At 41.8% G+C, this 26,778-nt stretch overlaps 2 protein-coding genes across 3 annotated transcripts in view; both read left to right on the top strand.

Moving 5' to 3' along the window:
- Positions 1 to 26,778, top strand: part of agbl4 (AGBL carboxypeptidase 4) — a 401,255-nt gene that overhangs the window by 299,655 nt on the left and 74,822 nt on the right. The gene's annotated exons all lie outside the window — the stretch shown is intronic.
- bend5 (BEN domain containing 5) lies at positions 1,418 to 26,487 on the top strand (the record flags this gene model as incomplete). 2 transcript variants are annotated; one of them, XM_083767620.1, is made up of 6 exons in its annotated part: positions 1,418 to 1,607; positions 2,884 to 3,014; positions 3,778 to 4,318; positions 12,218 to 12,366; positions 16,855 to 17,068; positions 18,806 to 26,487. In XM_083767620.1, the coding sequence occupies 6 exons, from the start codon at positions 1,418 to 1,420 to the stop codon at positions 19,000 to 19,002; spliced, it is 1,422 nt and encodes a 473-aa protein (XP_083623746.1). In that variant the 3' UTR covers positions 19,003 to 26,487. The 2 variants fall into 2 exon arrangements, with proteins under 2 accessions (XP_083623746.1, XP_083623747.1); XM_083767621.1 differs by lacking the exon at positions 1,418 to 1,607 and adding an exon at positions 2,369 to 2,445.

Here is a 26,778-nt window from a genome sequence, read left to right as displayed (position 1 = left end):
AGAATGTCCAAAGAGATTTGAAAGGGAATGAATTTCAGCCTTTTTCCTACATCACAAAACTCAATGCACTACAGCGGTTCTCCTGCTCTTGAAGACAGATATGTAAATGTAGGATCACTATATGTGAATTTAAATCTAACTGATATTCCCCTAAGCTATGACCACTTCAAAGACAGGAAGAAAGCTTTGGATTCTGAGCATCCTTAACTGGCAGAGCCAGCCTTGAGGACAAGAGCCATTGAACAGAAGCATATACTGTATTAACGATAATCCTCTGTTGAGAATCTCCTCAAATATCTGGTCCATCACTCTCATTCCTTCTATATATTATGAAATATTAAATGTGATATACAGTATGCGCTATAGAAGCATACGTATATGTATCATTAGCTCTGTGTCGGAACATCTCTACAGTAGGCTACAGTGGACTTTCATCACTGTACTGTACCATTTCTGCACACATTTCTTGGAACCTATACAGCTCAAAGAAATAATCAGGCATCTTGCTAAGAACAGAGCATACATACTGCACCACTAGAATAAACCAGCTGGTACTATGGTTTTTGTTGGCTTGTTTTTTTTAGAATCTATTCATCATCTCTCACACATATACTGATATTGGCAAGTGGAACTGCCATGGTACCGTAACTTACATGATTGGGAAGCTGGCATTTGAACTAATAATAACCAACGCTATGCCTCAAACTATAAAATGAAATAACAGAAGAAAAAAGGCCATCCATAGTTCTGCATCAGTTACTTTTCAATTACAGCAGCTGAAGCAGAACGAAATTGTTAGTGTCGTTTATCGACTGTGGTGCTCTCCATTTAGAGTAACAACTGAAAGAAATCCATCCCATTGTATAACTACCTGACTGACTTACAAAAACAAATAGTTCCTTTCCATCACCTTGAATTAAATCTAGTGTCAAACAACATAGGACACATATGGAAACACATGGAAGCAAAGACTCACAGACCAATGAAAGAATTAGGTAGGTCAATGTGTGTATATGTATGTGTATATATATGTGTATATGTGTGTGTGTGTGTGTGTGTGTGTGTGTGTGTGTGTGTGTGTGTGTGTGTGTGTGTGTGTGTGTGTGTGTGTGTGTGTGTGTGTGTGTGGCAGTAATTCCTGAATAATTAATGTCCAAAACAACGGCACTCGAGGTTTTGAGTAAAAAAAAAAGCTATTAACATTCGGATTTTAAACAGCTGATTAACCTTGCTAAATTCAATTCACGTCTATCTTGCCTTATGATGAATCCCGATGCAGTGATGTGCCCAGGCGAGAGTAGCCGAGCGCAGAAACCCTCCCTCCAATCCCCTTTTGTGTATATATTTTTTTTTAATACTTAGAGGGGAAAAACTGTCAACCATATCCAAAGTGCAGGGACCAAAGACTAAACAAATAATGTATGCATTCGTTAGGTTCTTGGAAGACGATATGTGCTACGCGTTGTCCGTGTCCAGTGTAACAGATTTCACACCTCTGCACAAGACAGATTTTGATAATCAGAAGGTGTATCTGGTTCACAGAACTGAAGAGAATGGCAGCAGCAGCACAGGCCAGCCGTGCGAAGCACAGATCCTTGCCCTTGCAGGTAAGTTGGGCGTCTTTTTTACCTTTGTGTTTTCTTTAAAACGGACGTGCAGTGATCGCTGCGGTCATGGGACTGTGTGTTAACGTGTAATAAGCGCGTACTATTGTCCGATCAGCCGCTAACGGACGGACAGTGTGTTGTGTGACACTGACAGGCAGCCACAACAACAGCAGCAGCGTCCTCGGTGGCTAGCTGGTCACACAGCTAGCTGCATGCAGGGCATGCTAAAGTTAATATCCAGTAGGCTATAGCCCGCCGTCGTGCCTCATTATTGTCGCCCATCAGTCATCTTATAGAACGTGTGCTACTCTCATGTTAGCGACGCATTAATGGTGGCTGGCTGGCTGACTATCCCCCTCTAAATTACGTGGCATGCATTCACACGGGTTGTTTACAACTGCTAGCCAACGTCAGCTAGCTTTCATCTCATGTGTTCTTCTTTCCGTGTTAGCCCAGTTAGCCGACGGTGCACTGCAAAGTGCATAAGCATCGCTGCTGTGTAGCTATTATCTGCATGCGCCGCTGCGCGTTCACGCATGAGATGTCACTTTCAGAGGAAAGACATTTTGGCAGTCGTCGGGTTTCCATCGTGTCGTCTGTGTGCAAATGTTTTCATAGATGGCATGGTTGGGGGTCGGGGACATGATCTCTGTTTGGGTTTCGAGGATCGTGCTTATAGCTTGTTAGCTCATGTAACACGTACTTGTAATGTAAATATGCGCTGCTGCTGACAGGACAATGTTTTCAATATGTCGTACGAGAGTGACTTTTAACAACGTCAATGTCAGTAACTTCGTTCAAATAAAATGACAGACCCAAGTGAAACGTCTCGAAGCAGGTAGGCTACAGTATAGTTTCCTATAGCCATATATACAGTATGCCAGACTCGGGTATTTAGCTAGATTACTAATCTCTCTCTGTCTGTCTCAGTCTGGGTTTAAAGATCTGACACTGATCTCCTAACGTCAGCTGCTTGCATGTGTTGCTACTGTAGCCTGGTTGTAGCATAATTAGTGCAACTAACTAGTAATTAATCAGTGTGTGTGTGTGTGTGTGTGTGTGTGTGTGTGTGTGCGCGCGCACGCGCGCGCGTGTGTGTAATAATCTGAAATGTAATGTGCCTCAGCCAGAGAAATGGCTGAAGATAGAATGTATGTTGTATGTAATGTATGTTCAGATTCTGTATATGCCATTGCAGCTTGAGATTCCTGCAAACTTGTTGAACACAGTTTCCCCAACACAAGTTTCCCAATGGTTTCATTTCTAAATTCCGCAGAATCAGTAGAGGAATTTGAACACTGTATAATGCAAAAGAAGATGAAAATTCCCAAGATGTCCATGACGAATTCAGGAAACTCTATTGAGAACCACTTTGGGGAGGAGAGACTGCCACTCAGACACAAAAAGGTAGGCTGAGCTTTGTCACATCTCACACCTTATTGGAGCACAGAAGGCATGCATGTTACACCTTCATTATGTTTGCATGGAATGGAAGGAACCCATGGCATTGGGTATCAAACTCACTGCAAAAATGAAAAGTGTGGCATAGACAACACCCAGTGTGTAAGATTGTGTGTGTGTGTAGCTGCATTAACCTCTAAATGTTAATATATACAGCAGAAATACTCTTGTAGCTATATTCATAACACACAATGATGCATTACCATGAGCTTGGCCAGTGCCCCAAACCCCCCCGCTATTTCTACCATATGCTGGATTAACACAAATTCAGCACTCTGGACAGCTGCCCTTTCACAGACAAATCCTCTGAGCTGCTCATCAAAGAACCATGTGACCCCACTCCTCCCAGTGCCTTTTGAGATAGTTAGGACACTCATCATCACATGTCACTTATACAGTATGGGTATCAGAAATACACTCACTCTTTTTTCTTTTTCTTTTTTTTTTACATTCCCTAAAAATATACGTGGAGATTTGTCTTTGCATCAATTGTGCTGTTGTCTCCAAAGAGCGGGGAAATTTACACATTTTGTGTCAAACTTGAATAGGTGTACTGCACATCCAAATAATGATGATGTTTATGTCAGGTACTTACTTATACCTACCTACATTAGAATTTCCTTTCACTTTGCACTCTTTCCACCTTTCACTCTTTACATTCTCTTAACTCTTTCTATCCTAAATGTCAGTGTTGTCTGCTTTCCCCCAGGCGCTTTCCCATGACCTGGGACGGCCCTCCTCCAACTCCTCAAGGAGCCTGGCGGCGGTGGTGGCTCGCCTGGAGCGAAACGCAGCCAACTCCTGCATGGAGGGAGAGGAGGACCTGGAGGAGGACCGACTCGCCGACGAGGAGGAGGAAGGAGAGGACGAGGAAGAGGAGTTGGACGGGGACGGGGACCATCATCATCACCATCACCATCACTACCACCACCAGCAGCAGCAACAACAGAAGCAACAACAACAACAACAAGAAAAACATCATCAACCACCAGAGGACTTGGAGACAGATTGTGAGTCTGAGGTGGCTTCAGCCGTGGTTCCCAGGGTCTTGTACGAGGAGCTGGTTCTTAGCTATAGGCAGCAGGAGGAGGAGATGAGGAGACTGCAACAGGAGCTGGAGAGGACACGCAGGCAGCTGGTGCAGCAGGCCAAGAAGCTGAAGGAATATGGCAGCCTGCTGACAGAAGTCAAGGAGCTGAGGGATTTCAACAGGAGGCTGCAGGATGTGCTCCTCATGAGACTCGGCAGTGGTGAGACTTCACACACACACACACACACACACACACACACACACACACACACACACACACACTCAATTTCTTTATTTCTTTTACAATTCATTTTTTAGGAAAGGAAACAAATATAACGGGGTTGACAGTTCATGTTCACTTAAGGATACACATGGCACCTCCTCCTCCACACAGACAAACTGCCTATAACAGCCGAAACAGAACAGTATTTGGCGTTGCTTTTTGTCACGCCAGCTATTCTTAGGCCACTCATGGTCAGTTTATGCACATGGCCCAGGCTTCGGAATATCAGTATGGCAAATGTACAGCGATACCCCAGGTTTGTTCTACTTCCAAGTAGTGGTTGTCGATACTTAGAATGTTTATCTTGGAATGCCTGGTCCATGTACAAATCAAAGACACAGCCCACCTCCAGAATCAGGACCTCCTTGTGACTGGTGTCAACAAAGACAACATCATGTGTATTTGGGATGTTAGCAAAGACATCGCATGCACAGCTAAACCAATCTGGTAACACTCTTGAATGTTTATACATGTATGCACTACATCCATTTGTTATGTGTGCGATGGATTCTAGGTGTTCAATCATGATGGTTTATACAGAGTGGAGTGTGTTTGTCGGGATACCAGATTGACAGATTGTACTTGTTTGGTAATACTTGCAGTCTTGCTTTGATGGTGAATTTTAAAACATCCTCCCCAATAGCAGCATTTTTGTACATCGAAAATGCTGCTAAAAAGAAGTTAAATGGAGATACTGTAGCTCTTCATATTAGAGCATCAGCATAGAGTGTTATAATATAGGTCAGCTCAGGCAGTATTCCAACTTGGACAACTTGAACCCAGTGAAGACTAGAAAAAGTGCCCTTCTGGGCACAGGTCTCCACCAGGATAGGAATGTAGGACATTGCAGCTTGCCTTCATCTGGTGGTTGGATAAAAGGGCAACAAAAGTAAATTAGAGGTAAAACACTTTTCGGCCAGTTATAGCGCCACCTTGAGGCTGAGTTGAAATTGTTCATGTGGCATTTCTTCCTCGGCCTAGTGGGAATGTGCGTGCACAATTTCACGGAAATCACGCGATGTGTTCATGATTTGCAGCATTTTGTTTGAAACTGAGCACTCCTGTGAACTTTGGAAGCCAATCTTAACCAATCAGGATGGAGTCTGAGAAATCTGAAAGACCCGTTTCGTTGAATGGCTCTAGAGAGACTGTGTACCAATTTGCGCGATGTTTGGACAAAATCTGTAGGTGTACTGTGCAAAAACTTGTTTTGCACAAAGCGGCCTCCTGGTGGCGCTATAACAGGCCGTTCTGGAAATTTTGGGGCAGAGGTTCATCGTTGGCATCCAGGGAGTGTGTTTGCAAAATTTGGCATCGACCGGGTTAACGGTGGCCGAGATTAGCTGCTCACGGACACACGGACGGACGGACAGACACACGGACGGACGGACGGACGGACGGACGGACGGAGTGCAAAACATACTCTCCCCCCATGCCTTCGGCCTGGTGGAGACAAAAAGCACTACCCTCAATGAACAGCCTGGCCAGTGGATAGGGCATATTTTCATGGTTACAGTGTTATGGGATCTTTTAAGTGAAGATGTCCATGTTTTTAAAAGTGCAAGAGCCACAGTTTTTTGTTCTTATACAAAGTAAGTAAGATCACATAGACATAATTAATTAGCTTCTCTTTAAATGTGGAAGTGTGTTATTTTGTTATGCTACTGTGAGATCAACTTTGGAAAGAAATTAGAAGTACACAATAATAGCTAATAAATAAGATAGTATGCCAGCAAATAGAAACACCAACATCGGTCAGATAAAAACACCTGTAAAATCTATAATAGAATGGTCAATACAACAAATGAAAGACAATTAACAACTACACAAGTGACAAACTAATCAAGCATTGGCAAACTGAAAAGGGGAAGGTTCGATTTTAGATAAAAGTAAGAAGAACCGTAAATGTAGCTGTCCTCAGGCTGGATGCTAATTGGCCATTATGTAGAGTTTCCCATACTCCCAAATATGATGTAAAAGCAAAATTGCTTCTGTTTGAATATGATAGAATATACTTTATTAATCCCAATGGAAATATCCCAAACTGTGTAAGTGACTAACAAAGCCAATCACCAAGGGCGATGATAGTCTTGGAATGATGAGCATAGTACCAACCATTTAGTGTTTTACAGGTCAGAAGCACATTCTAATTCTTGATTTTATGGGGACCCAGGACTCAGTAAAGGTTGTTGACAGAGTGATGAAGCTATCTACTGTGTGTGTTTGGAGCCTGGGAGCTGAGTTTTACACATACCGCATTCTTCTGCAGGCAAGGGTAGATGAAAGGCCGTAGAACAGAGCATTACAGTGGTCAAGTCTGGAAGTAACAAATCCATTTACAAGACTGGTAGCATTTGGGGAAAAGAGTGATGGTGTGATTGAGGGCAATTTTTCTTAGATGGAAACATGTCGTTTTATCTCTGTGATTGATAGCGTGTTGGAGGGCCAGAGAGGAGTCTTAAGTGCATCTCAAGGTTGCAGATGGTAGGTGGCATGGACAGATAGACTATCCATTTCAACTGTCATTTACTACTGGTTTACAATTTGGTATTTTTAAGTTACAGCCACCTAAGACTTACAACTTTCTGAAGAGGAGTGCATAAGGGAAGCCAGAAGTCCTAACATAGATCTGATTAGTGGAACAACAGTGTAATGAGAGACCATGGCAATGAATCATTTTGCTAGTGGTAACATGTACTTAATAAACTATAGAGGGTATGCGTAAAGTGAATGGCAGATTGAGTGGCAAATCGAGTGGCAAAGTGAGTGACAAAGTGAATATAATGTTGTTTAAAGTCATTTCATGCAATGAAATAGGACTTTTCTGTTTGGATGTATCAAGTCAAGGCCAGAAAGTAGTTTTTTGACACTCATAACTTCCTGGTATGATGATGATGTCACGTGCATACCCTCTAGGGCTGTATCTCCTTGAGTGGCAGGTATAGTGTGAGTGTGAGTATTTGTGAGTGCCCACACTGCCCAGGGAAACAAAACAATGCCTTTAAACCAGGAGACAGGAGGACTGGAACTAGTGGAGGGCGGCACCATTCACTGTTTCTACAAAAGCTCTCCAAAGTAAATGGCTGAAAGCAGCAATCAGATTGAGAAGGACAAGAATGCTGAGTCCTCCAGATTCCATAGCCCTGAGAAGATTGTTCATTTCTCACCAAGGTTGGTTCAGAGCTGTGGTTAGGCCTAGATAAGACTTAAAGGGTTCAAAGGTGCATTGCACTTCCTAGCATAAACGAGTGATTGGAGATGAGGCTGTTGCGACCAGATATCTCCTACATGCCTAAACAATATCGTATCTACTATATCTACTATATGCACCATGTCTCTGTCTGTCTGTGAGTATGTCTGTAATCCACGTAACTTGAGAACTGTTCGCCCCACCGACTTCAAATTTTACACACGTGTTCCACACCCCATGCACAGGGAGTGTGGTGCCCGGTGTCGAGTCGGTCGGACCCACAGTTGTCCATAACTGCCTCAAAAGGCCTCTGCCTGGGCTCCGGACAGGGCCCCTGCCCAGGCTCCATATATGGAGCTGGCCTGTTCTGACATCACAACACTCCATATTTGGGCATGACTGACACAGAACTCATATATAGGAATAAAGGGACACAGAGAGACAATATAGAAATCTCCATATATCGGCATAAAAGGGACACAGACAGATGGGTGGAGCAGGTACTCTGACACGGGTACAACGGGTGTGGCATGGATCTCCAACTTCCATCGTTACCGACTCGGTGCTCTACAGCCGGGCATCAGTCTAGTAATAATAATAATAAAGCCTCATCCCCAACCAATATTCAATACTAGGGGCGCAATTAGCAATTATTCTATTGATTAGTTTTTTTAAATAAATTGAATAACCGAGAAGGATGTTTGTTATATATATTTTTGTTTTACAGCTCAACGTAAGGATGTGACGGTTTGAAAATTACAAAACCGGGTCGATATTGAATAAAAAAATCGACCGAAACGGTAAAACCGACTTTGGCCACTGGAGGGCGCACTTGAGTCATTTTCGTTTTTTTTCCATAGTGGTGTAAAGACCATAATTTGGACAACAAAGTGACAGATTTAACACATTTGTCTTTATTTCTCAATGCTCACACAAATGGAAACAAGCCATAGTGTTTTCTTGCCTACTTGGGATCAATTCTTTAAGCATTGTATTTGTATTAAACAATTAACGCATCGTGATGCATCTGCACCAGGCCAGCTATATAGGGTCCATGAGAGTCCAAAACATATCGCTGTCGTGTCCAGTGTCCAGTCCAAATGTGAGCAACTGTACCTACTGTTTAAAGCCACTGGCCGCTTGACTTTTCGCTGACGAGAAACCCCTCTCCCCTGTCGCAGGGTAAACAAAACGTCATATAGCACATGGCTAATGTGCCAGGGAGGAGGAGGCGGCGCGGCTGTAACTTTCTCCAGGCCAATAATGGATTTAATCATTCCAAATAGGTCTCTCCATTCATTGCTACGGTCGACATGCTCGTCTCACTGTTTGTTTAGTTTTGACTAACGCAAAGCTACTGCTGCGCTGTGCAGAAGAGCCATTGAAGTTTAAGACTCCCAGATTTGCGACATTGAGGGGGCAGAAAACTGAGCGCTCGAGCACTGTTCATGCAGCCTGGAGTTAAGCGGAGTGGGACTAGCTGTAGTTGAGATTGTAGAGCTTGTAGATCTGTCTGTTTTTGCAGCACCGGTGTCAGGGTAACAAAATAAGAAATTACAGGCAGAGATGAAGGAACTGCCAAGCAGCAGCAAGCTACGCTAAGCTATTAGCTAAGTTAGCTAACATCACCACCACCATGGCTGGTGTTGTGTTAGCTTAGCAGCTAAGCCTTAGCTTCTTGCAGTGCTATAGCATTCTCACTGTGCGGTCTCACGGTGCGGGAACTGTGGGCTGCTGCTTGGGGAGGAGAGGGGTTTCTACAGGCGGCTGCTATGACCAAATTGATTGTGTGCAACATGACAACTGTTTTAAAGTATTGTACAGTGACAACACTGCGTGGTCCCCCTAGCTCCACCCCCCTGCCCCCATTCACTTGAAACCTGACACCTGGTGTGTGTGTGCTGGGCTGCTGGCCGCTCTGCAGGCTACAGCAGGCAGCCAGCAGTGAGCCTGAGCACCGCGGCGAGCGTTGCGACCGCTTCCGTCGGCAAACATAAAAATACGGTTCGGTCGGTTTAAATAAATTAATCCGGTTTACTAGATGAAACCGGATCGTTCCGGTTGAACCGGAAACCGTCACATCCTTAGCTCAACGAATAAAATTAATAAAAGAAAAAAATCATAAAAGACTAAATTGATTACTCTGATTAATCACTCCAAAAGTCAAACTTTTTACTTTGTCATACAATCAATGATGACAAAAATAGCTAAAATAGGCAATTTACAAGCTTGCAATGTGTCACAATGTGATGTGCTTGTAGATCCTCCTGCTATATTTAAAACAGAATAAAATAATACAGTTGATTCTTTTTTATAATCGATTTGTTCGATTTACAGTGGCACCCCTACTCAATACTCAGATGCTCCATTCACTTATTTGTTTAACTTCCGCTGCACAGCACGTATCGTCTGCACACAGTTGATGAGGAGCATATCTGTTCTCCTACATAATTATGTGGTTTAGACTAGAGGGAAAAATGATGGGGACCAATTACATGCGCTACCCCCGCCCCTCTCTTGAAGCGACGCCCCCCTGCCCACTGATTGGTTGGGAAATGAAAAGTTGACTCACTTCCTATGCCTGAAATTTAAATGGCTTTGCCCAGGCTTTTCTTTTTGAGCCCAATGCAAATTAAACTAGAAAAAGTGTCCCTCGGGGCACAGGTCTTCAGGTCAGGTTGTGGCCTCCTGGTGGCACTATGATAGGCCAATGTGAAAAGGGTGCCATTTCTTCTTACGCCTTGGATAGCAATTGGATGATTTGAGGCATTTTGTTCCAAAAATGTGTTTTACAAAAATCCACCTGCTATAACAGGCCAATGTGAAAAGGGTGGAATATATTCCTCAGTCTAGTATGAAAGTCTGTGAAAGATTTCACGTAAATTGCACGCTGCGTTCATGATTTGAGGCATTTTATTCAAAACGGGCCAATCCTGCAAACTTGAAAGCCAATGTTAGCCAATTAGGATGGAATATGAAATATCTGACAGATCCGTCTTGAACACAAGACTAGAGCGTCGCAGTCCCGCCCCTTCGAGACCCGGAAAATAAATCCCCGTTAATTTTCATCATAGACTTTTCAGAAAGTATTTATTTAAAGACGTTTACGCTGCGGACAAAGCCAACTCTTTGCGTGACAAATCATGACAACAAACACATTTTTTGGGCTGAACAAATAATTGGAAAGAAGAAGAAAACGGCAGGTTACAACACTTTTTGTGTTGTTTTTCTAATTTGATTTGCCAGACGGACGGACGGACGGACTCACACACACACACACACGGACGGACCGGTGGAGACAATTAAAAGTCTGTGGACACTGACCAGACATCCATTCCACAGGAATCTTTGAGGGGTGATTGCTAGCCCATCCTATGCCCAGCTTTGTGTGTTTGTGTGTACCCCATAGCGATGATTTGATTGGCTGAGCAACGGAATTGAGGATAACAAGTGAGGACGCCAATTGTGATGGGCCGTACTGTGATGTATGATGATAAGAGCGCCCCTTACTTCACACGAGTGTGATTATTTTTTGTGTGTCTGTATGTGGATCTGTCTGTCCATGGGAAATGCCTTCCAAAATATGGTTGGTAGGCATTCGAGTACACTTGACCATGAAAGGCAAAAGCCGGACTCTCCATCAGTGTACATCAGGGGTGATCACCCTTTTTTGACTTGAGAGCTACTTTCAAAATGACCAGCTCAACCAGATCTACCCACCTGAAAATAGTTTAAATATGTACCTGAGGCTGAGGGGGCTTTAGAATAGCAGCGCTGGCATTACATATGAGACACATGCACTTGGAATGGGAAATAGAGGGAGAGAAATGGAATAGGTAGGGGTTTTTTGTATTTCACTTTTTTATGTCAACCAATCAAGTCACATTTAATTCAAGTGCCAAGAATTGTCTTTTATATATTTAATTTAAATATTCTTTAAGGGCATGTCATGTGATCTACCTTTGTGCCTTTGTGATCTACTGGTAGATCGCAATCTACCTTTTGGGCAGTGCTGGTGTACATGCTTCCTGTTTTCAACACTCTTTAAGAGCTTTACCCATTAATAGGCCTTATAGCCATTCTGAGTAATTATACGTAATAATTGCTTCTCTGCCATAACCTAATTTGGACCCCTTACCAAGCCCATCCACTTCTTTCTTTAATGCCGACCTCACCTGAAGGAATGGCTCACTTTTGTCATTAAACATTAAAAGTCATCAGCTACATTGGAGCTTGGTTTGGGCCAGCCACCAATCCAGGTTAGCAACTGTACTAAAATAACTGTTTGTCTTGAGGCACAGGGAAGGCTCGCCTCAACCCGGATATACGTTTGACAGGCTAGCACTAGTCTAAGGCTAAAGACCAGATGAAAATCAGAAACAGAAAACAGAAAGAGTGTGTGTGTGTGTGTGTGTGTGTGTGTGTGTGTGTGTGTGTGTGTGTGTGTGTGTGTGTGTGTGTGTGTGTGTGTGTGTGTGTGTGTGTGCGTGCGCATGCGCATGCGCGTGATTTTGATGTATTAGTATATATATATAACTAGCACTCATGCTAATACACTGTAAGCAACACATCTACAGATTGTGCAACATGCAGTGTGATTATGATGTCCATGCCAAATAAACACAACATAATTTCCCTTCTCCCAGAGCCTATGCATGATAATGGCACTCAGACAATCAAGGCAGAGGTGGTGGAGCCTGTGGTCGACGTGCAAGAGGCATGCAGAGAAGAAGCCAACACCAGCTCCAGCCTCTCTCCCTCACCCAGAACAGTCTATACCTTCAATGATGGCAAGGTTAGTCTCTGTGGACATTTTTTCCACTCATTACATTTGTTTCCCTTATCTCAGTTTCTCCTTTTATAACTTGCTTCGCTCTTACCCTGTTGTCTTCCGTATCTCCGTATGTCTTGTTTTTCAACCTGACCTGCTAGATTATACCGAGTGACCCCACTTAACCACTCTGACGCTCCTGATCACTTCCTTTTTATTCTTTCTCAATCCTTGGCTCTCTGCCTGCTGTTGATGGTTAGAAGCAGCTTTATTTCATAGGAAATGCTCTATTTCCTTTAACACGTGTGAACCAGAGAACATGTGGTTATAGTTAATCAGCCTTTTCTCTGCGCCATGGCTGCCCTACCCTAGCAAGTAAACAAGGTTTAGAAGATTATTATTGTTCCTGCTAGCCTGGCCAGCATCATCATCAGTGTTTATTAGGCTGTTAGGTCCTTTGCTCTCCCCACCGCTGTAAGTCAGCCTGCGTCCTGTCTCTGATGACAGGGAGGGAATTGGTACTACAAGCTCTGGGGCCCGCGGCCACTTCAAGCGTGAAGAACACAAGCAAATTAGAACTCTCCTGCATCAGGGACACCATATTAATTATTTGCACCGGAGGAATTTAAAGTGACTGACAGTTAGCCGTAGAAAGAGAACAAGTTGGAAAGGGGGGAAATAAAAGGGGACGAGAAAGAGAGAGAAAAATAGAAAAGAAGGATAGAATGCAGCAAGGGTAAAATATAATGTCTAACTTGAGGGTGTTGAGGATCTTGACTGCCGGCCAGGGGCCTGAAGCACCTTATTCGGACAGGGAGAAACCTTTTGGATGGCAGTCTAAAGACTTTGTGGTGATAAGACAGGAGTGAAGGTTAACTAGAAATTTTCGCAATTTAAAAAGATTGCAGAGTGTGGTTGCCGCAGTGGCTTACATATGCCCCTCCCACTAATGTTGACAGCCAATTACAATGTCGCGTCACCCCTGTGATCATGCGTAAGTGATTCGGAGGGGATTTAACCCCCAAAATTCACGGTTACATTTCTCGCATATGGATGAAAATGGAATTGCTTTTAGAACTTGGTTGATTGAACCTAACCTGACGCTGCCAGATCCAAGAAGCTTGCTACACAAATTTGTTTCACAGCTTATTGGGATCTGGGATCGCGGAAGCAAATTCGATGACGGGCTGTTCCTTTTTTTCAAGATACTTGGTAGATGATTGGATGGGACCGTCTGTCTATCACCGTGTGGGCGTGCAAACACAACCAATCATATTGACGTGTCTATATAGCTTCACGTCCGGTTTCGCACATATCCCGCCCTTAGCTCACGCTGATTGGTCCGGTACGGAACGGATTTTTGTCAGCTCAACTGCCTGAGAGATCCCAGATGATTGCTGTGTTGGGGAACATGGTTACCCAATACCGCCCTCATCTGGCAGCGTCAGGTTAGATTGAACCACCCCGGACATCTGATTCAAATTTGGGATGGATTGGCCCCTCCCACTAACTTCGGACGACGATTACTTAAAAAAAAAAATAATAATAATTTTAAAGTCATGTTTTTCATTTTTTTCATTTTCATTTTTTTTTTTTCATTTTTCATTTTTATTAAAGTTTATTTTTTATAAACGTGCGTGCTTGCGAGAGCTGTGTAAAGGCCAGCCAATAGGAAGACAGGGTGTGTGTGTGCGTGCGTGCGCGTGCTTGTGAGAGCTGTGTAAAGGCCAGCCAATAGGAAGACAGGGTGTGAGTGTGCGTGCGTGCGCGCACTTGCGAGAGCTGTGTAAAGGCCAGCCAATAGGAAGACAGGGTGTGTGTGCGTGCGTGCGTGCGTGCGTGCACTTACGTGTGTCTAGCCTAATTGCACAAATAGCAGACCTACAAGCTCACAAGGTATCGCAGAGCAACTCATTGAGATCTTGTAACTTTAATGTCAGCCCTGTAATTAAGCCCTTATATGTCTCAGCTGTGGAAGTAAAAAGAGTTCTACTACTTGCCAGCACTATGACTGGGAGATTTCAATGGTCCTGAATGGGGGAAACTATGCCCGAACAAATTGCTCTATCGCAAAAAGTAAAAGTCGAATGCAAATATTGTTTTCGCTGTGAGTGGCCTGAGATATTGAGGTACACCATGTGCGATTGTGGTGTTGGTACGATCGAAAATGTGGTTATAAGAGCGAGTTAAGAATTGTCATCGCGATAATTTCCTCGTAAGAATTATACAATGGAGGTCAATGAGCAGCTTGACTGTATTTGTGTCGCTTAAAAGGCTGTAGTTCACATTATGTATGTCTCTGTGCTTTGGTGGTCACATTGTGTGAAAGAGGACATAATTTATGTGGCTACAAAATGACCAAAGAACATGCGTGTAAAATGAATATTTTGGCCGGGACGACAATTTGTTTGGTAAATCTTCAAGGAAAGAATTTCAGTTTCTACACTCTAGTCAAAGAAGCCCCGCACTCTAAGTTGGCACTAATTAGGTGAAACGGCCTGCGATTGAACTGCCATTTCGGAAAAACCGTTTAACGTATTCGAATACGGTTTGAACCACGAAAAAGTCCAGAGTCTTGTGAGCTTTCTAAAGTTTAAATCACGTTTCTACGACAAAGTATGCCAGAGTAATGAGGCTGCAAAAGTGAGGTTGATTTAGAGATAAAATCCCATACATTGTCTATGGGAGGAAAAACTATAAATAACATATTTTAAAAAGTATAAACTTTTTCAAAACAACTTTTTCACCAATGAAAGTTCAAAGATAGATGAACATTATAAAGTTTAAATGAAGTTTCAAAGTGAAAGTATGACGGAGTAATACGAGCTCAAAAAAGTTAACTCTCATAAAGGATGTAAAAAAAAGTATAAAAAGTATAAAACTTTGTAAAAATAAAAATACAAGCACACATCACTGCAAAGAGCTGAACAGTTTGAAGTTTGAACTAAATTTCTAGCATAAAGTATGTGGAAGTAGTTCCAAAAAAAAAAAAGTGGCGGAATAAAGAATAAATAAATATAAACTGGCCATAACAATAGTGTGCTCGCTGTGGCGAGCCCACAATAATACGGAAAGTGTCACAGTAACTAGTTACTAGTTACTAGCCCTTTGGGCAACCACACTAATGAGAGGCACACAGGGACTGGGAGATGCATCCCAGGGAGAACACCCACGGCAGGCCGCCATGGCTGGCAATTGGCTTTGGGCATCCTTTGGTGCGAATCATCGAATGTATGCAATGTGTCGCAGGCGTTTGTAGAAATCTCCAACAGGCTGTGGAGGTAATCCAGGACACAAGCACCCGCTGGTCCAAGCATATTTATGTGCTTTGCACTGCACTGTGAAAGTGGTGCTCCCCAGAATTTATATTTTGGCTGAGAAGTGAGCCAATAAGATGAGCTCAGCTGTTGTTGGCTATGATCCAGTTCTGTCCAGTGGACTTTAGACCAGGGGTGCAGTCAGACAGATATTTTGTGAAGCCACTAAGGAAATCGGGACTTCCTGAAAGTTCATATAATGGCCTGTTGTGGCGCTGTCAACTTCACCTAGACTGTATTACCTTAATAAACATGGTCATGAATACTTTCTGCTTCCAGTCACTAGTTTAAAGTCTCATTTCTCATGTCATAATATTCTTTTTGGAAAATGATGGTCCCATTTATTTAAAAAATGACCATAAAATTGCGTATGTTCTGAGGGGCGTGGCTACCGTTACAGTCTATGATCGGGAGCCACCCCCCGTTCGAGTCAAAATAAAAACCAACGAAGAAGAAGGGGGGAAGTCCCGCCTCGTTGTCTGGGCCAGCCAATGGCCAGCTGGGCCCAAACGGATGTAAAAAGATGGCGATTTACAATTCAAGGACTGACTGGCTTCATCTTACGTCCATATCAGACCCGGAGAACGCTTTGTCCATATTTTTTTACAGTCCATGCTTTAGACCAGTGCTGAGATTGGCACTGGTGTTTAAGTGTCACTGGGTTTTTCTCCGGGGTTTAGAAGGATGTAACAATCTATACAGTAAAACGTATTGGCAGATATTGTGGCTTATTTGCATTGTAAATTGTTACAAAGGCAATGTTTCCTCTATATATATTTTTTTAGAATGCTCTACAATGTTTACCCCTCAAAGTAGCTGGTAGAACAGAGAAACTTTATGGCCACATTTCAAACATACCACTTTTTCTCTGGTGGCAACTGTTATTATAACTCTGCTTGTAAAATAAGATTTTTAAAGTTCTCTTTTTGTCAACCAACTTAACAATTCTATTTCCTTTGATGCTAAATGTATTATAAATACCGCATGTATGCCAAACTATGCATAGTTTGGCATAGCTTATGCCAAACTTGCCATGCCACACTATTCCAGGGTTTCAGACTTTCAGTACATCATGAGGACCACAGCTCAGTTATATTTATTCGTACTTGTACGTGTTTTAATGTATTTATTCATTTTAATCAATCCCGATTCCCCACTGACACCGACTACTGCATCCACTACCACTTTTTTGCAGGTGCACCTGGGCGGTGGGATCTGGGTGGAGGAGGAGAAGTGGCACCAGCTACAGCGGACCCAGGGAGACTCTAAGTTTACCAAGAACCTGGCTGTCATGATCTGGGGTACGGAGACCCTGAAGAACCGCAGCGTCACTGGAGTGGCCACCAAGAAGAAGAAAGACGCCTTGCCCAAACCGCCACTATCCCCCAGCAAGCTGAAGATAGTCAGAGGTAAGACTCTCAGCCACACTGCACACAACATGCGTCCATCAAATTGGAATGTCAATGCTGTCTGCATTAGCACCGTCAAGCATCAAGGCAGAGTCAAGTAAACAATGTACAAACCATGGACCAATCAAGATGCATCTGTGCACTGTGAGTCACAGCGGAGTTTTGGGGTATGCTTGTCTTTAACTATATATATGAGTTTATTTGTTAACTATTTTATCGCGGCTAGCTGTTAGCATAAATTAAGTTAACCTGTGCCACCATCAGCGTTCACTTTAAGAGAAGGAGTTTTCACCCCCCGCCAGCCCCATACACACTCAATACATGCTCTCATTAGCATTAGCGCACACTGTTTACCTGTCGCCAGAAACGTGTACATGCCATGCCGAGAGAGATGCGGTACAAAGTCACAAATGACATCCAAAATTTGGATGGCAGAAGATCCACCAAGGACAGCTCTTCTGGATTCCGACTTATGGAGGTTTGAAAATCCTTCTTTGAACTGCGATAAACGGACATCAGATGTAACGTCCCATAGCTGGTGGTGACGGAGGAGTTGCATAGCAACCGGATCTATTGTTAAAAGCTGCCGTGGGGCTCAACCATTATATACATGGAGTATACGTTGGGGTCTGTATATATCATAGAGCTATAAAGGATAGAGACCGAACCAAACCGGAGTGTTAGCCCCGCCCCCCGCTATTCATTTCAGTGGAAGTTGCTCAGTGGCGTTTTGAAGCACCCGGAAGACTGCCGGAAGTATAATTATAACTCAATGGCTCGAGCGAGTGGAAGTTTAGCCTAGCCTAGCCCCGGACCTCAATTTTGAGGTCCGGGCTTACGCACGTGATGTCATAAACGTCCGTCCACCTCCATTAAGGCACTGCAATTCCACATTTCGCCAGTAGGTAGTGGCATCTTCAACGTTGGATAGCGTTACTGGGGGCTTGGTATATATACGGACCTAGCAAATGTAAAAAACGGTGAAATATATAGTTTTTTTTGTTGTTGTTATTATAGACCTCTCTGGAATTCTTAATGGAGCTGCACAGGACCCTTTGGGAGAGACAGTCAAAGGGTGCTGTAGTACCAGGGAGAGGCAGGATTTCCTGAGGCAAACGTCAAAAAAAATAGAGACAGGACATCTGTCAATGCGCCAGGGAAAAGAGGCACTCGCCTCACCTTTTGACGCTTGGTTTGGACAGGCTAATCTTTTTAATAATGAGAATGAGAGTCTGGCATTTGATGCTATGCATGCAGATAGCATAGCACAAATCAACCTGAATTCATTAAGGTAGAAATATAGTCAATTTTTTGTAAAATGTTATGGAAATGTCATGGAAATGTTTTGGAATTTCATTGGTAAAAAGGCACGGGAACCCTTTTTTAACATAAACGTTTGCATGTGCAAATCAGATTAATTATTATCAATATTAATTAAACACCTTGGTTTCCAATGCAGGGCAAGAAAGTATGTTGTTTTGCCCATTGGCCATGATGGGTACCATAAGTAACCTGCCACATATTCTATAAGCTTGCCAAGGTACTGATAAAGAAGACATCTTTCCCAGCTAGATTTGTTTAAGCATTTGTCGTGGAACCGTTAATTTCCCACCCTGTTCACCATTTGCTTTTAAACAAATGTATGAATTAATTAATGTACCATTGTAAGCACTTTGAGTAGGCACGTTACGTAGTGCATAGAAAAGCCCTGACTTCTCTCACTTTCTTCGCCCCCAGAGTGTCTCTACGACCGAGTATCTCAAGAGACGGCAGACAGTGCAGAGATCACGCAGAGATTGTCCAAAGTGAACAAATACATCTGTGAAAAGATCATGGACATTAACAAGTCCATCAAGAATGAGGAGCGACGGGAATCCAAGCTGCTCATAAGACAAACCGTCAAGATGGAAAACTTCACCTATGATGGCATGTAGTGTTCATCTGTTGTCACGCCAGCGCCTTCTACCCCCTCTGTGGACTGCCAGACAAAGATGAGGGGAACTTGGGCAACGAGGAAGGTGTTTATTGCAGTTAAGGGTTTGTTAATTTAACACTTCATACTGAGTGATGAACAGAATCCCTTCTTCTCTGAAATGGAACAGTCCCTATTGGTCAGTTGGCTAGCTAGCAGACAGCTTTACCCACCCAGTATGACTGCATTAGTTTGAGTCAGACAAACTGGTGTTTTATTTTTTTTAATATATGCTTTTAAATGGTGGAGGTGTGGAAACATGGATTTTCAAGGTGTGTGTTTGCATGAGGAAGAACAGAGTGATAGAGTTAGAAAATATATCAGTGCTCAAGCTATTGTTCTGTGTCAGAACATAATTTAGAGTCCTTAAACTCTGTAGAATTAAGAGATTATTTAACTGGATATACTCTTCTGATGCTATGGATGACGATGCTAGCTTGTGTGTTGACTAAGTAAGATGTGGAAGAGATGTGCAAGCCATTTTAGTGGCTGATCACTGGATGCAGGATGTTTGAGTGTGTACTATTGGTACCTAATACTTAATGCATGGAATTAAGAAAGTTATGGTGAATAACTAGAAGCACTTTTAAAGCAAGAGATGAGATACACAAGTCTTAATTGGCAATAGCCATATTGCACAGACATTCTGTTGCCCCTAGAGATTAAATCTTAGTCTCGCCTTGCCAGACGATCAGAGGTCTCTGCCTGAAAGCCAAACATGTCACCACCCCAACGACTTTGGATTGGTTCAGACATGCCGTTTTCTTTTTCTTTTTTCAGTTCTCCAAATTGTTTCTACCCAGTTTCAGCAACAAAAGCTGGGAGATTGTCCTCAGTCTCTAGTTTACCAAAGTTTTTAGAGACCGATGTGTGAGACTCAGTGAGTGGTCATTCTCATTTTGGCCATACAGTTCTGTAGCATAGCGTTGTTGAAGAGTGGTCGAGTATGTGCCGACATCCTGGCACACATGCTTTCTGATCTGATGTCCTTTATTGATTTGTCTGTTGTTGTTTTACTCAGATATGAAAGAATAGTCATTTAACTCCCCCCCCCCCCCCACACACACACTTACCGGCAAACATGTCTATGATTAATCAGAAAAGGGGAAAGGACTCTCCAACCAGATGTCATGTTCTAGTGTTACTCTTAATCAAAGCTCTTCCCTACAGACATCGACTGTTTAAGGAGTTGTACAGAGGTAAAGGCATATTGATGCCTAGAAAGGCCTTATAATGGATTTGGCAATCACTGGGGGTCTGTGTGTGCCCCTGGATTTTCTAGTAAGCTGTGATTGTAAATATACAGTAAGCATAAGATGAAGCTTCACCTGCACTTTGCTGTGAGAATGTAAAGAGGTAGCTAGGTACTGTATTTTCTATTTGAATCCACACCATTGACTCAAGCTGAGCTGGGTCACATTGCATTATAGTCCCTTTGGGCCACACAGCTGGAGCTTTGTGAGATGAGACTAAGGAGAGTGTGGAGCGCTGTCCTTAGTGTGGAGCCGTGTTAGCCGTGGGTAAAGCTGTCTGAGGCACTATCCTGTGCCGCCAGTGTTCTCGTCTAGACCCCCTTGTCTTTTTTAAGCTGCACCACAGGGGAACTGAGTAAGGTCGCTCTAGTGACAACTTCCTGTGAGCCATGCCAACGGAACTTTGGAAGATATCCTTTTTTTCTCTTTAAGTTTTCATATTTTCTTTTTTTTTCTCCTTTCTCTTATTTTTGTTTTGAGCCCACATGGTTTGTGGTGGCTGGCTGTCTGCAGGCTGGAACTAAATGCTGCAGATTGAAATCTCAACTGTGACCTAGCTGTAGCTAACTGTGAATCTGCTGCAGAGCTGCCAGTCAAGCCTTTTCTTATCCTCACACCCTTCTACATTTGTGTTTGTTGGTTGGTTTACGTCTGTCTGGATTTTTGTTATTTCTTACACTTCCATCAATATTTTGTTGTTACCATGTTCAAAGATATTTTAGTGTACATAAAAAATGCATCTTTCTATTTTTCACCAAACATAAATATTTCAGTTTCCAGTTCTGTTATTACCATTTTAACTCTGTTGTATATTTTTTGTTTGTTTATTTGATTGATATTGTAATTTCTTTGTTAACTGGCTTTTTCTTTTTTCCTTCAGGAATTGTTGGCTTTAAGCTTGATATTGTATCCGATTGTAGATCACTGTTTATCTACAAACAAAAAGAGAAAATAGTAACGCTCCCTTCCCCTGCCTAAATGATCTCCTTGTAAAACATGAGAGATTAGATGAGGCTACCCTTGACATGATGGTACTTATATTGTACCACAGTTATAAATAAGTTATTCAATAAGCCCCACTTAGGCTATGCTCTTGATTTGATTTCTATTGGTCTACCACAGGAAGACAATACAAAAGTTCTGCATTGTTGCATTGTTAAACCATGTTAAATTAGCAGTCTACATGCAGTAGGTGACACAAATAATTTACATTTAATGCACTTTAAAACATCTGGACAATTTGTCGAATCTTAACAAATTTTATTCACAGTATTCGTCCAAAACGTTTATTTTCTTTTAATTATTTCTTACTTTTTTATGCGTTCCTTTAATTACGAGGAAAATAAGGCCCAACAATCAATGTTATTATTAAGCACCTTAAAACGACACCAGACTGTGGTGAGTTTTAGACTTCTGATTTGTTTTGGGGGTTTTTTGTATGGGAAGAACGAGTTGTGGGAAAAAGAGAGGGTTATGTTTTGCCATATTTTACAACTTAACAACAAGTTATGGGGTGTTTCAAACACCAGGCTTCCGTACGTCAACTGGATTCTGAAACTCCAACATGGCTCCCTCTTACTTGACCCATAATGGTTTATCCTGGCAAATGGGTGAACAAAAAAAACTCTACTGTCAACTTGCTTGGCTTTCTAGTTTATCTACTCCTCTAAAGCTCTTTAACAATGAAATGTGTACGCTGGCTGGATTATGTGCTTTAACTGAATGTGTCAAGATGCTGGGTGTGTACAGATATGAGGTATATATACAGTATATACAGTAAATATAAATACATATAGAATAGATTAATAGATAGATAGATGATAGTGTATTTTTTATGGATGACTGGTAATAATATGCCAAAGTATTGAATCCCAAGATAAAGGTAAAGGTAGGGGACGCTGACTGAAGAATCAGCAGGGTTTGCACAAAAAATGTCTCTCGAGAGGGTTTTAGAGCAGCAGCAGAGATAAAAATTTGCTATATGTATTATTTTTTTGTCTTCTAAAATATATCCCTTATTCATGGTGTCCTTGTTTAAACTACATGCACTTGCAGCTTTTACATAGTGTTTAAAACAAGTCTGCTGTGTATAGTCCCACCTCGCTGAAATTATGTGACACGTTGTCATTGCAGTTGTTGTCTCTCTTTGTTTTCTCTGATGCCAAAGGGGATGCAGTTTAAACAGTACTTAATATAGAGTATTAATAGAACTATTACATCACCTGTATAATGTTAACATCTTTGTCAAAGGCTAGTTTCTTTGAGCTCGATTAAGCCTAATCCTTTAACTAAAACCATCTTCAGAGGATAATCTCTGTTTCTAAAGTATGCTTTTAACCCAGATTTGGCTTTCTCTGTGTGAAGCCAGCCCATGTTGGATGTAGTGAGTCACATGCTGAGGACCAGTTTGGTATAGCAGAACATCAGCAACATAACATTGAACACGCACACACACACACGTATACACACTGGCAGAACCATTGATTGATGTTGCCATTAATGGCTCTATAACATGCCACCATACTGCCCAGTGCTCTTCACAATGGCTTTTCAATAGAAAGGTAGGGACATCACTTACTCTGTGTTCCCTGTCCAGTGTTATACCGACCGTATATAAGTATATATATTAAAAAAATAAGTGTCCTGTTCAGCTAATTGTGGCATGGACTGGATATAGGAGAGAAAAAATTTAGAAGAAAATAGTATTTCTGCCAGGTCATCTTTGCTTGCCATTTTTGCTTAACGTGTTAACACACATCCTGTCAAAGTGAGTAATCTTTGTGTTGCCTTTTGACAGGTTTATAGGAGATATCAGTCTTAGCAGCACTGTGTGAAACGGGATCAGGAACTTGCATCCAACAGTTCTCTGAGTTTTTAAACAACTACCTAAGACCCATTACTGTTTAAGCCTCAGATACAATGTCAAACTTACTCCAAATAAGACAGTCAGGAAAGGAAACATTGTGGGCTTATTATTATGTTTTTTCTTACAGTAACTGTGGGCATTCAAGGCTCTACAGTGATATATTGTATACAATCCACAAACCGGTTCTACTTCATCTAGCTTCACCGTCCTACCTCATTGCTACTCTGGTGTTAGTTTGTTAGTGACTGTAAACGATGTATGTATATTTTAGGAAAGCTATACCTGATTACTCTTCTCTCAACCTGTACAGCATATAAAACTTATAAAACACCTCAGTACACAAGAATATAATTCTTAAGGTGTAAAAAACAAAGTTTTATGACCTGCTTTTAAGACGCTGCTGTGAAGGGGTGTCTGCGTGAGGGGTGGGGGGGTCGTCTGTGATAATGTATCTCTGCTCTTTGCTATGTTGTGCAGTTGATTAGTGGGCGTTGTTCTGTCTGTGTTCCGCTTTCTCAGATTTTTACTGGTTGATGGTGCTACCAGCAAACAGGTTCTTGAACCGATATGTCTCTCTCTGACCTCAAATGGTGCTACGTTTTTTCTATGTTTTTATTCCACATTCAGCTATTTTATTCAGGTGTGTGAATTACCCATATCCCACCAAGCAAATCGAATTTTAAGCCAAACTTTTTAGCAGAGTGATTAACCACCATAGTATCCAACGACTGCTATCCATCCAAATATTGTAGCTAGTTAGTTATATTATATTCTCAGCTGTGAGTATCAACCGTACCTCAAAACCTGCCGTTTCTCAATGGATGCATCTGCTTCTAGAACTCCCTTGTGTCTGCCGATTGTATAGTACATTGTCAAAGTATATTATGGAAATATGCATATATTAAAGTTGAGTAGACTTGGCTATACATCATTCTCAAGTGTCTTTAGAACAGTGACACTGTTCGATGTGGCATACTAGGTTGGCTTTCCTTAAAGCCCAAACCACACCAATGATTTGCCACGCAACTCCTTGCAACATGCAACTACATGCAACCATTATCAACCAATGGCAGATGCAAGGAGTTGCATTGTTGTGGTTGACCTTAAATCTGTTTTGTTGCAAGGAGTTGCGACTAGTTGCAACTGGTGTGGTTTGGACTTGAGTCTGAATTATACTTGGTTGTGCACTGGTGTCACGCACCAATTATAGATTCCCACGCTCATAAAGCATAGGAACACATGTATAGCTAAAAGATCTGCTATATTCGTTGCACTACAAAGTATAACTCAGACATTACAAAATCTCATTATAGTATCTGTAGATTTGGTCCGCAGCAAAGTGTTTTGTTTCTTATGTCATTGCAGTAGTTCAACACAGCTTGTGTTCAGAGGGGGACTATTCACTTGATAGTTCCTGCTCTGTAAAATCCTTGGTGTTAAATGGATTTAGAGTTATATTCAGTATGTGTACAGTGTGAAAAACAGTTATAAAAACCAATGACCTGTTTGAAATCCAATTGAGTTGTTAATGTACTACATGTATGTACCAAAGAGGGCCTTTTCTGAGAGAGAATGAAACACACTAAGATTATTGAAGAACTTCCATGGTGACAAACTCTAGTCTAAGGGATCTGTTGGATTATTATTGGTCAACAAAACATTGACAATAATGTTTTGATTGGACCCCTGATGAAATGCTGGTTTTATCTGATCACAAGCTGTGTGCTCCCTGCTTATCAATCGCCCTTTGATGTCCCTCCACCTTGCTGCTGAATATAGAAATATCTGAAAGATATACGTATGAAAATGTTCTTATCAATATTCTCTCTTTTTTTTTTAAGATGTCATTTATGTTTCTCATGAATTACTGTGAACCAGAGTGGTAGATGCATCACAGTAAAGCAAATGGGCTATATAAGATCAAGGACATTAATCACACTTCAAGTGCTAAATATGTACAGTGGAGTCTAATGGTTAATATACTGTATATGACCGTGTCAGGCAACGGAAAAACTACAAGCTTGTAGAATTTTGGCAAAATATATAAATCTAAGCCTTAGAAGTCCACTGAACCAGTGCACCAAAGTATTTGAAGTGTGTAATTGTCCAGTATAGCGTTGCTGTATCTGTCAATACACATATGTATGTATTTATTCTCTACTTTGACCATGTCTGTGAGTGTGAAATGTGCTGAGGAATCTCTCACAGCTTGAGAGCCAGGGGTTTAGATATGGAAGGGTTGGTGTACTTGGAAACATACAAGACCTTTCTTTTCACCAGCTTCATGCAAGTCTATAGCTTGACTGCCGGGGGAAATTGGCCAGTCAGTTTGACAACATTTGTAAATGTGTTGCTGTCAATGCCTGGTCGGAAAATCAGTGCGAGCTTTAGTCAATTCCTCAGACTGTCACAGTCCTGGCTGAACTGGCCAGCACTGAACCAAGAGCAGCCCAGTGCTGTGTGTGTATGAGTGAGTGTATGTAAAGAGAGATCGAGGGAGATTGAGAAAAAGGGAGAGATTGAATTTGGATTTGTAAATGTGTCTACAGACCCCTGAGAAACTGAGCCAGAGGGACAAAAGTGTGACTTTTCAAATCTGTACAGAACGGATTAATCCTTTCCTACTTCTGAACGTTACTGCTCTGGTATATAATGTACCTGTCTATAATAGCTGGTCTAACTGTAACGCAGGGAACACCAGAGGCCTGTCTTGGAGAGTGATTACCAATGGTTACAATTGATATGCCACCATGTTGCAAAAGTGACAACAAAAAGAAATATCACATTTCTCCTTAATATAATAATAATATATCCACAAAACATATCTGATGTCTTTGTGCTGGTAATGTGTAATTATATCATACAAAGGTGGGGAAATATAAGAGAAAGTCATATGAATGTGTCTCCTCTAATTGCCAATTTGTGAACGTGGCTGCGTGTCCATAACAGAAAATTGCTCTTTGGTAAAGATTTGGATGGTGGGAGTATGTATGGTGTATTCCTGATTTTATGACCATTGTGGCAAAAAAAAAAAAAAAGGATTTGAACCTCTGGATGTTGATCCTGGGAGTGAGATTGAACTCTCCATGACTCCATCAACTTCTGAACTACACAATGGCATCCCTACATGTTCATAAATTGTAATAAAGTGTTATAGAAAAAATGTACATGTCTTTGCTAAAAACCGGTCACACCTCCTGCTATGCGAACAACTCTTTGACGCTTAGCATCCTGTTCTGTTTTGTTCTGTTCTGTGTTTCTCTTGCTGCAGTCAGGTACACCTGTTTAATGTACAGATCAACAAAAATAAATTGAGACTTTTATTCTATCAGCACAAGCCTATTATCTTCATTGTTGGTGATCTGTTCTTTCTGCCAACATTTTTAACATTTAATGTATAGACAGTTATGTCCATGTCATGAAGTAAGATATAATATGGTGTTCAAAAAATGTTCTCCTTTGCAGTGCTATAAGATCACATTTGAGGGTCAAAACAAATTAACATACAGTATAAACATTCCCCTTAAAAAACATGTAAAATAAGAGGTTAAAGGAGTATAATGGTATAGCTATACGGTACTATTGGTGCAAAACCTTATATGTGTAAGCTTTTTAGGAA

Source organism: Protomyctophum parallelum (genome assembly GCF_964188405.1).
Source record: "Protomyctophum parallelum genome assembly, chromosome: 6".
Classification (NCBI taxonomy): domain Eukaryota; kingdom Metazoa; phylum Chordata; class Actinopteri; order Myctophiformes; family Myctophidae; genus Protomyctophum; species Protomyctophum parallelum.
The sequence above is the reverse complement of the archived record's forward strand: the minus strand, read 5'-3'. Positions and strand labels throughout refer to the sequence as shown.